General features: G+C 38.7%; 1 protein-coding gene across 2 annotated transcripts in view; it reads right to left on the bottom strand.

Moving 5' to 3' along the window:
• The window catches only part of Sbf (SET domain binding factor), a 99,465-nt gene extending 88,761 nt beyond the window's left edge, over nucleotides 1-10,704 (bottom strand). For both annotated transcript variants that reach the window (XM_034980666.2, XM_069506150.1), the window contains exons 1-3: nucleotides 10,222-10,704; nucleotides 2,592-2,677; nucleotides 1,228-1,383 (exon numbers count right to left, since the gene is read on the bottom strand). In XM_034980666.2, the coding sequence (XP_034836557.1) occupies nucleotides 1,228-1,383; nucleotides 2,592-2,677; nucleotides 10,222-10,276 (297 nt within the window). In that variant the 5' untranslated portion in view covers nucleotides 10,277-10,704. The remainder of the gene's footprint in view (nucleotides 1-1,227; nucleotides 1,384-2,591; nucleotides 2,678-10,221) is intronic.
• Between the last annotated feature and the right edge of the window lie 851 nt (nucleotides 10,705-11,555).

Consider the following 11,555-nt stretch of genomic DNA (forward strand, 5'->3'; position numbering starts at 1 on the left):
TTAATCAGGATGAACATGGCTAATATTCTGTTTATTTTAACTCTTATCATCAAAAAATCCCTTGGCGACTGATAGTCCAGCAGTATACATATATAAAAATGAATCGCTGAATGTGTTGCTGATCGCAAATCTCGAGAACAGCTGCACCGATTTCGCTAATTCTTTTTTTATAATATTCCTTGAAGTACGAGGATGGTTCTTACGGAGAGAAAAGTTTTAAAAAATTGCCTGAAAAAGAATCGACTGTAAGGCGGTGCGAAATTCGCCGGGGCAGCTAGTTGGTAATAAAATCCGCTAACCTTGTCTATTATAATAACTATAAGGTATCAATTTGACGGTTAAATTGAGTGTACCTATTAGAGTGGAACGCTAAAGGTCAGTACATAGACCATTCAGTGGAGCTGGCCGGATGCGGTATGACTTATGAGAACATTGCTATAATGTATCGCGACATATCAACAGATAGATTTTGCTGAGCAGGATGTTCAATCTTAAGATATTTTGCTAAGTGTACCTATACATTATAGGCTGTGATAGCCTAGTGGTTAGCACATCCGCCTCCTAATCGGAGATCGGGGGTTCGATCCAAGGCACGCACCTCTTTTTTTTTTTTTTTCCACACAAACAGAAAAAACACAATATTGGTTTCTTCGTGCTCGTAAGCGCTTGGCGGCTTGTCTGAGCACTGCACATTCCTCTGTAGTCTTATACTTACATACATACTATACATACTATTAATGTAGGTAGGTAGTTTTAAAATAAAATAATTATGTCCGCGTATACCAGCTTCAATTTCTCTAACTTTTCAAAGCTATGTGAATTTGCTATGTGAGTTATCTATGGGCAAAACCATTTCCATTCTAAGAAGAGACCCGTGCTCTGTAGTAAGCCGGTTAGAGGTTGATCATGATGATGATTGATAATGTTATCTTTTAGGATGCTCAGTTTTTCAACCTGAAGAAACGGCAACCTTAGTTCCGTCCGTATTTTAAAATGTCGTTCTCTTAGTTGAGTTAGTCACTTTAGGCGAAGGAAAATACCATGAGGAAATCGGCATGTATGAGATTTCTTCATAATATTCTCAAAGGTGTGTAAAGTCTGCTAATCCGTATTTGGCCAGCGTGGTGGACTATAGCCAAAACCCTTCTCTTTCTGAGAAGAGACCCATGCTCAGTAGTGAGCCGGCGATGGGTTGATCATGATGATGAAACATAAAAGTGTTGGTACCTCGTCTGCTGGTTTGGTGGGTGTGATGGCGACGGTCTCGTTGAAGCACAGACAGGCGCAGTAGTGGCGATTGGCGTCCACGTCCGTCAGCACCGACACGTAGAAGCGTGGCTCCGACCGCTCCGTCGACAGCGCCCATCCTTGCGGTTGGCAGAACTGGTACAAGAATATCATTCTTTAGGGCTTATAGCTGCGATAGCCCGCCGCTAAGACGCCGCTCGCGCTGTTAAGACGTCCGCCTCCTAATCGGAGGACTGAAACTACTTGTAAGGTAGGGAGTGGACATGAATCAGTACCCATATTATAAATGCGAAAGTGTGTTTGTTTGTTGGTTTGTCCGTCAATCACGTCGCAACGGAGCAACAGATCGAGGTGTTTCTTGCATGGGTATAGTTAAAGACCTGGAAAGTGACATAGGCTACTTTTTATCCCGGGAAATAAGAGAGTTCCCACGGGATTTTTAAAAACCTAAATCCACGTGTACGAAGTCGCGGGCATCGGCTAGTCTATTATATACACCTATATGGATAGAGCTGATTGGACAAGCTTTGGTAGCTTAGTGGTTAAGACGTCCGCCTCCTAATCGGACGGCCGGGGTTCGATCCCGGGGACGCACTCCTAATTTATCGGAGTTATACAGTGCGTTTTAATTTAAGGGTGAAGGATAACATCGTGATTAAACCTCATGCAGGTTCTCTTGAGCCCCTGAGAGTTCTCTATGGCCAAAACCATTCTCATTCTAAGAAGACCCGTGCTCTGTTATAAGCCGGTTAGAGGTTGAGCATGATGATGATGATGTGATTCTTTAGGGTGGCCAGTTTTTTCGAGCAGAAGAAGCCGGAAACCTTACTTCCGTCTGTATTTAAAATGTCGTTTTTTAAATTAAGTTGTATGCGAAACGAACTGGGAACCCACCGCATTATTATCCCAAGAAAACTCCTATCATTATGTAATTAATGGAAAGAATCACAATCCTCAGTAATGAGGAATACGACGCAGGGATCTGTTTATAATACCTCAATTGATAACAGTTTTTTTTTCTGAAGAACTTTTCGAACTGGTTCCTCCATCACCTTTCTATTATCGTACCGCAAGGCATGGTCAAGATGTACACCCGTACGAAATTCCACGGATGCGTACGAAGCGATTTGCCTCCTCATTTCTAATTCGAACCGCTAAAATTTGGAACATTCTTCCAGCATCAGTTTTCCCCTCCAATATGGGTACCTTCAAGTCAAGATTGAATAGGCATCTTCTAGGCAAGCGCGCTCTATCTTGGGCTGCATCATCACATGCTACCAGGTCTGATTGCAGCCAAGCGCTAGTCTATAAATTTGAAGAAAAATGAGAGGAAAAAATCTTACCCATTCTATGCCGTCGTGAAAGGGTGTGTCCTCCCAGTTAATTTCAGGGAATCGTTGAAGGATTATTCCGTTGCTCAGTCCGCCTCCTGGAACAATTGCAACATATTTTTAAAAAAATTAAATTTTATTGATGTTTTGAAAAAAGAAACAATAAACGATTAAAATTTTTCAATTCACTTATGTAGAACAGTGTTATGATTAGGTATGTATTTTTGTATTGAATGTCTCCCTTATTTTGTAAATAAGACCTTTTTTTTATTAGCGCGATTAGTTGTTTAAATTTTTATGTATAGTTTAGTCGTTTGCTTGTATTTTTATATTATTATATATATGTATGTATTGTATATGTTTGTTAATGTTGTGTCGCCCTAGTTGTTTGTAGTAAGCTGTGGATAGTGTAGTGGATTACATATTTATCAATTTTGTTAGATTTAAGTCGTACCTAGTTTTAACTTTTAATATGCAATTGTTTACTGTCCCAAATAAAAAAAAAATAAAAAAATAAAAAATTGAATTTACCAGATCACTCAGCCTCAATGGCTCAACCGGTAAAGGAGTGGACTGAAAACCGAAAGGCAGACGGTTCAAACCCCGCCCGTTGCACTATTGTCGTACCTACTCCTAGCACAAGCTTGATGCTTAGTTGGAGAGGAAAGGGGAATATTAGTCATTTAACATGGCTAATATTCTTTTAAAAAAAACCGGCCAAGAGGTACGGAACCCTAAAAATGAATCACTAAATGTCTTGGTCATCGCAAATCTCGAGAACAGCTGAACCGATTTCGCTAATTCTTTTTTTATAATATACCTTGAAGTACGAGGATGGCTCTTACGGAGAGAAAAATTTATTTCAACCTCCCCCTCAATTTTCTAAACTCCACCCGAGCGAAGCCAGGGCGGATCGATCAGCTTAAGAAGCTGGTTTGGTAGGTAGGTAAGTAGGTAGGCGCAGGTCGCTAGGTGTGGAAAGCTTGGGAGCTTTTGCTTTCGTGGCGGGTCAAGGTCGCGCCGCGCCCGGGATAACGGTCACCTCTGTCGCAGACACGAAATATCTACTCAGTCATAGTATATACCGACTCAGGTTTATTCCACAAGAAATTAAGGCTAAGCTCAACTTAACGTGGACCTTTGAACCGCAACATTCTAGTAATTTACGTGTTGAATGGTGTTTATTCGATACATCATTAATCTGTTTACTAAGTTATGGAAAGTATAGCACTATATTTAAGACCTATGGCTAAAATTCTTTAAAAAAACAGCAATCAGTGTATCAGAAATCGTAGACGCATTTAGTGTGATGCGTTCTACAAGAGAATTTTTTTTCTTTCAGTATACGGATTTATACATTGCCGCCGGTCCTCTACAGAGGATGATGAGAGAAGACCCCTCTCAGAATCAGAATGTCCATAGTGTACCACGCTGGCCACGTGCACAAGTGCAGACTTCACAAAGCATTGAGAACATTATGGAAAACTCAGGCATGCAAGTTTCCTCACGATGTATTCCTTCACCGTTAAAGTATAATATTACTTAAAATGTAATTCTTAATGCAGGCTGTGATAGCCTAGTGGTTAGGACGTCCGCCTTCTAATCGGAGGTCGGCGGTTCGATCCCGGGCACGCACCTCTAACTTTTCGGAGTTATGTGCGTTTTAATTAATTAAATATCACTTGCTTTAACGGTGAAGGAAAACATCGTGTGGAAACCTGCTTGCCTGAGAGTTCTCCATTATGTTCTCAAAGGTGTGTGAAGTCTACCAATCCGCACATGGCCAGCGCGGTAGACTATGGCCAAAACCCTTCTCATTCTGAGAGGAGACCCGTGCTCTGTAGTGAGCCGGCGATGGGTTGATCATGATGAAATGCAGGCTTATAAATAAACAAGCAATTCTACGATAAGAATTAGAAGTGCAGCAAAGTAACCTGTCGTTTGGCCTCTAACACGAATTTCGATAGTTCACTTGTTAGCCTTGCTTTGCTACAAGATATAAAGTTTAGTATAGCAAACTAGACTTTGTTATACTTTAATTTCCTTAGCTGACTTAAAAGATCGCAGAAAAGGATAAACGCGTAAGCGACGCGATTCGCCCGGCGCTTTGGACGTTCTGGAGTTAGGTTCTTTACTCGTATCATGATTTCATTGTCGGTTTGCGGTAACAAGTTCCTATGGGAGGCGTTTTGTGCGCCTCTTGCGAATTTCAGCGAAAAGTTACTTATAGTGCGCGACAGGTCGAGATGACAATCGGGGTATACAGTTATACACCCGCACGTCACCCGCGCTCGCCCGCACCGGGTTAGCGCGAGGGCTGTGCGGGTGTGCGGGGCGTTCTCACCTCGATTGCTATCTCGACCTGTCGCGTACTATAGGTGGGTTACAACTTACATGCGCCAAATGGACGAAGTTACCAAGCTGTTAACATCATTATCGACCGCTAACAACTTAACAAGTGGTAACTAGTTAAAGTAACGTGTAGTTAACAAAGTAGGTTTTGACGACCTCCCTGGCGCAGTGGTGAGCGTTGCGATCTCGTTACTGGGAGGAGGAGCAATTTTTAATTCAGTTTATTTGGATCTCTTCAGGGATATTAGTAAAGAAACTAATGTACATCGACATTTAGAAGGAGATAGCAGATTTGTAGAGGTTTGTCCCTGTCATTGAGACCGACAAACGTCATATAGGTATGAGTGACAGAGACAACACTCTATTAAGCCGAAATGTTCATTACTTTCTGTTGCGTGCTCTACGTACTTATTCTTCACATACTTTTGAGAATATTATGGAGAACTCTCAGACATTGAGGTTTGCACATGATGTTTTACTTCAACATTAAGCAAGTGATAAAGTTAGGGGTGCGTGCTTGGGTAAACTACTGGACATCCGCTAAAAAAGAATTTTTGAAAATTCAACTCCTAAGGCGGTGAAATAGGGATTTGAATGTTCTGTAGTCCACGCGGACGAAGTCGCGAGTATAAATATAAAACTTCTGATACAATAAGAGGAGTTTATAATACAAACTTGAATTTTTGTCGCGTATGTGACTTGATGCACTCGTGGATTCCGACAGTTTCAATGTTCTGCTATGAATTTTAATGGCTGCAATTTAACTTTTAAGTTGAGGGATACGGAATGTGGTAACAGCTATTACGAATATGTAGACGTCCGCCAAGGTCTTTTGAAAATTAACCCCTAAGGGGGTAAAATACTCCTATTTTACCCCCTTAGGGGGTATATATTTTGGGGCTTATAATTCGAAATTTATGTAGTCCACGCGGACGAAGTCGCACGGATAAGCTAGTAGGTACATACTAAGTACAGTATTTTCCCCCCGACCTTTGAGTTCAATCGCGTTCACAGTTTGATTACAAACATTGCTGATTCATGAGTTGTTGCCACTAACGTTCATATTTATGATTACCGAGAACGAGAGAAATTGTATGAATTATGGTCGATTGATTTCTTAATCAACAGCAATATTTGTACGTGTTGGTCCAGTGATGCGTGACCCTGATAGATGTTCACCACAGCTGGAGTGTACCCACGGTCTTACGCCACCTGAATCCAGCGGCTCCCCGCGATGGCATCCGTCCACCTAGTGGGGGGTCTTCCTACGGTGCGCTTTCCGATGCGAAATCGCCATTCCAGCGCCTTGGGACCCCAACGTCTATCGGTTTTTCGAACTATGTACGTCCCGGTACGATTAGATATATTTAAAGATTGCTTTAGTGGGATCCAGATGGAATAACATTGACATACATAGATGTCCACAGCTGGATATAGGTCTCTTGTAAGGACATTTATTTTATTTTATGTTATATATATATATATATAACATAAAATAAAATAAATGTCCTATATATATATATATATATATATTAATCTATTCTTGAAACAAGAATATGTTATTAAATATTAAGAAAAAGAATTGAAATTATTGTAATTGACGTATAATGTGTATTTATGAATAAATGACTATGACTATGACTATGACTATGACTTCTAAACTCCATGGTCTTGCGCCACCTGAATCCAACGGCTCCCCGCGATGTCGTCCGTCCACCTAGTGTGGGGTTTTCCAACACCGCGCTTTCCGGTGCGAGGTGGCCATTCCAGCACCTTGGGAACCCAACGTCTATCGATTTTTCGAACTATGTACGACCCGGTACGATTAGATATATTTAAAGATTGCTTTAGTGGGATCCAGATGGAATAACATTGACATACATAGATGTTCACAGCTGGCTATAGGTCTCTTGTAAGGACATATATATATATATACATATATTTAAATCTATTCTTGAAACAAGAATATGTTATTAAATATTAAGAAAAATAATTGAAATTATTGTAATTGACGTATAATGTGTATTTATGAATAAATGACTATGACTATGACTTCTAAACTCCATGGTCTTGCGCCACCAGAATCCAACGGCTGCCCGCGATGTCGTCCGTCCACCTAGTGTGGGGTTTTCCAACACCGCGCTTTCCGGTGCGAGGTGGCCATTCCAGCACCTTGGGAACCCAACGTCTATCGATTTTTCGAGCTATGTATGATGGGCAGTGGCGTGCACAGGAGTTCAAGCCAGGGTATGCATTTAGGTATGAACTTATTTTACGGCAGGTTATAATGAAAAATAAGCATTGATTTATTACAATGAGGGTAAGCAGTGTGTTTATGCTTCTATGAGCTGCACGCCACTGATGATGGGTATATTTAAAGTTTGCTTTAGTGGGATCCAGTTGTATGGTTTACGCACTGTACTTCCGTCATCCGAGTTCTATCCGTCATCCGTGAGAATGAGAATACCAGCGATTATCGACGACATATGTCATAAGCTGCCGTAACAGCGTTTACGCACTCATCCGATCAAAGTCCGTGAAAACACGTTCCTTTTTGTTTTGTATAGGAGCTTATGACATATGTCGTAGACAGTGGCGTATACAGAGTTCGAAGCCAGGGTAAGCATTAGTAAGATAGGCCTTAGATACACCTTATTTATATAGACCTACTGAATAGCAGGTCATAAAGAAAAATGGGCACTGGTCATTTCAACTAGGGTAAGCAGTACTTTTATGCCTCTATGAAATGCACGCCACTGGTCGTAGATAATCACTGGTATTCTTAGGGATGACGGATAGAACTTGGATGACGGAAGTGCAGTGCGCAATCGCCGTAAAGCCTAATGTATTCTCGACAAAGTTTTACGAACAATGCACTTAAAATATGCAAGATCGATGACGTAACGTAAAGAATTACGAACATGATGTCATTTACTTAAAAATATAAAATGATCGAGAGATTTCAGGCCATTCAGGCAGGTGGTAACAAATGCTATAGTGAATCTAATTCTTTTATTATATTATTAATATCTTAATAATTATGTAGGTAGCAAACAATTAAGTATTGAATTATAGTTTTATTATATAACTTCGCAATTATAAATACAAATACTACTACTATTTTACAAATATCGCCATTGTCCTATGTCACCCGAAAAACCATAGGTACCTACACAGTTCACGACAGTTAGGGAACTTCTAACAAAACGTCGAGCTTCGACGTCACTGGCAGGTGTCAAGTGTAGCCCCTCATCACCATGATCAACCCATAGCCGGCTCACTACAGAGCATGGATCTCCTCTCAGCATGAAAAGGGGTTTGGTCATAGTCTACCATACTGGACAAGTGCGGATTAGCAGACTTCACACACCTTTGGGAACATTATGAAGAACTCTCAGGTGTGCAGGTTTCCTTATAGTGTTTTCTTTCACCGTTAAAGCAAGTGACAAATAATTACTTAAAACGCACATAATTCTGAAAAGTTAGAGGTGCGTGGGATCTAGCCCCCGACCACACGAGTTCTGATTTGGAGGCGAACATCTTAACCACTAGGCTATCAAAGCTTCTATAGTCTACCTAGCATCAAATTTAGGAACATTTGTTGCCTGCTAGTGACGTCAACATATTTTGCAAGTTCCCTGACTGTCGTGAATCTAAATATATATAAAAGGAAAAGGTGACTGACTGACTGACTGATCAATCAATGCACAGCTCAAACTACTGGACATATCAGGCTAAATTTGTTATGAAGATGGCTATTATGACATAGGCATCCACTAAGAAAGGATTTTTGAAAATTCAACCTGAAAGTGATGAAATAGGGGTTTGAAGTTTGTGTAGTCAGTATTAATAAATAATAATTATAATAATAGTCCACGCGGGCGAAGTCGCGAGCATTTAAGCTAGTTACGACTATTCTGCCAATTTATTTTCCACAAACAATAATCACTTCCCAGAACCAAATGAATATGAAACATGAAAGGGACAGCAATAGATTTAGACGTATCATTTTAGGCTCACAAACTGTTCACATTAAACATAGCACACTGATTCAAGGCTGGATGAATTAGGAACCAATTTAGAAGCACTGCATTGGTCAATGTTCATACAATAGTTACTTTAACTTTACCCACATGTGAATTAATTGAACTCTAGATTTATAATTTATATGATAGAGGTCAATTGAGAGGTTAGTGAACAAAATGGTGTAATATATCTTAATGTATATATAAAAGGAATAGGTGACTGACTGATCTCTCAACACAGCTCAAACTACTGGACGGATCGGGCTGAAATTAGGCATGCAGATAGCTATTAAAACATAGGCATCCGCTAAGAAAGGATTTTGGAAAATTCAACGCCTAAGTGGATGAAATAGAGATTTGAAATTTGTATAGTCCACGTGGACAAAGTTGAGAGCATAAGCTAGTTTAAGTATAAAAGTAAAATAAAAACAACATAGACTAATAAAATAAATCAACCGCTCAAATGTAAAGAATTAGGTAGATAAGTTTTTCATTTAAAATAGATTTAAAATCAAGGCTAAGAACATAAAATATACATAGTACATTTCATAGTTAAGTAAGTCATATCATAAAAAACACATTCCCACTCATACATTCTATCAAGTTCAATTTTTTACCAGTTACTACATTGTATTATGAAACTTGTGATCAATGCCATGTGGTTATCATTGTTACTAGCTGCCACCCGCATGGATTTAGGATTTTAACAATCCCGCTGGAACTCTTTGGTTTTCCGAGATAAAAAGTAGCCTATGTCACTCTCCAGATATTTGACTATAACCATGCAAAAAATCACGTCAATTCGTTACTCCGTTATGGAAGGACAAACTAACAAACAAACACACTTTCGCATTTATAATAAGGGTACTGATTTATTGAACTAGCTGACTTACCCTTGTTTTGCTTGAATGCCTAAATTCTGAAAATTCTTTCTTAGTGGGGATCTATGTTATACCCAGTCTACCTAGGAAACCTACATGCACTTTAGTTTCTAGAGCCAGCAGTTTAAGCTGTACTTTGATATGTTAGTTAGTCGGTATATTTTAAGGTTCTACATAATATAGACATGAAGTCTCCGTTGAGATAGAGGAATTACTTCAGACAATTCGTAGATTATCTTGTATTGTATACAGATCACAATAATGTATACAATTTTTATTTGTTTTTACATAAAACAGTGATAACACATTGATAAAGGATTTACTTCACACATACCTATAAATAGTGTTTAATTTACATGTTTACAAAAGTATGCAACCACTTACTTTCTTTCTCGTGGTCGAAGCCCACTATGACGAAGTAGTCCACGAGCCTGGACATCGCAATCCTACGGGAGCATCCAAATAACACCACAAAAACACACAGTATTTGAATCGCACAGAACCAAACACATTTTTTCCTACTATTTCACATATTAACCCGCCACTTTCGCTACCAAACACGTACACAACGCGAAGCAAACCATGAACTTTAGATAAATATAAACAACGCACGCATTTATCGAGAGGTGAACAATTCCTCACAAATTAGAACTACAGCAATTAGGATAGCCCAATATAATAGGTTATAAACTCGCAAAATTTAACGTTCCGCCACATAAAAACTGTTGTCCTGTAAACTTGCGAGATTTATAATCCAAAAGATACCAAATGTATAACAAAGTTTGCTAGGAATTGCAAAATTTTCAATAATTAACGGCACAAATTACGGGAACCCACTCTCGTCATCCGACATTTCCAAAAAACTGGTGCCATGCCATAGACAATATATCTAGATTTAGTAATGCCACACTAAAGCATATATTTTGCACCACAACATACAATAATTAATTATAAAAATCAAGATGCTTTCACTGAATGCATTTTGATGTTTTAGTTAACATCGGAACTGAACGTTCCTGATGATGATTGCAATTTATCACATTAATAGGAAAATTTTAGAATGAGGAAGCTAGGGGTAAGTGAGGCAGCTAACTATAATACAAGGGGTATATTAATATACACCAAAAATATTGCGTTTTGGATTAGTGATATTATTTGAATCATGATAGAGCTAAAACATGTCTTTACATAATTGTGTTGCACATACAGCGGTGACTTCAGCAACATCCAATTAGTTTTTGTGTTTTCACACCCATAAACATAATATTTGAAATGCATCTAACTTAAAAATAATGCTGAAGGTAAATTTTGAATATAAACTAGTAAATGAACACTAACCAAAAATACAATATAATTTTCAAGCCTTAATTATCAAATATTTTAGCAATTCCCTATGCAATTACAAAAAGATTTACATTAGGTATACTAAATGTTAATTAATGGATTCAGAATATATTTTAACACCTAGGTTTTGAATGATGTATTTTTTTGTATGGCAATCTAATGGTGGTTCAATAAAAAATAAAAAATGATTTTGTAAAAAAAAACTGATATTATCCATTCCTTGTAGTAAGTAACTAGTAACTACCTACATTTCATTATTAGTTAGTTTCTACTTTCGTGATTGTACCTTTATATTTTCAACTTTCCAAAAGTGTGTTTTTATGATAGCTGATTCCAATAGGATTCAAATAATAATAATACGCAATGTCAGTGAA

This window comes from Maniola hyperantus, chromosome 22 (assembly GCF_902806685.2).
Source record: "Maniola hyperantus chromosome 22, iAphHyp1.2, whole genome shotgun sequence".
Lineage (NCBI taxonomy): Eukaryota > Metazoa > Arthropoda > Insecta > Lepidoptera > Nymphalidae > Maniola > Maniola hyperantus.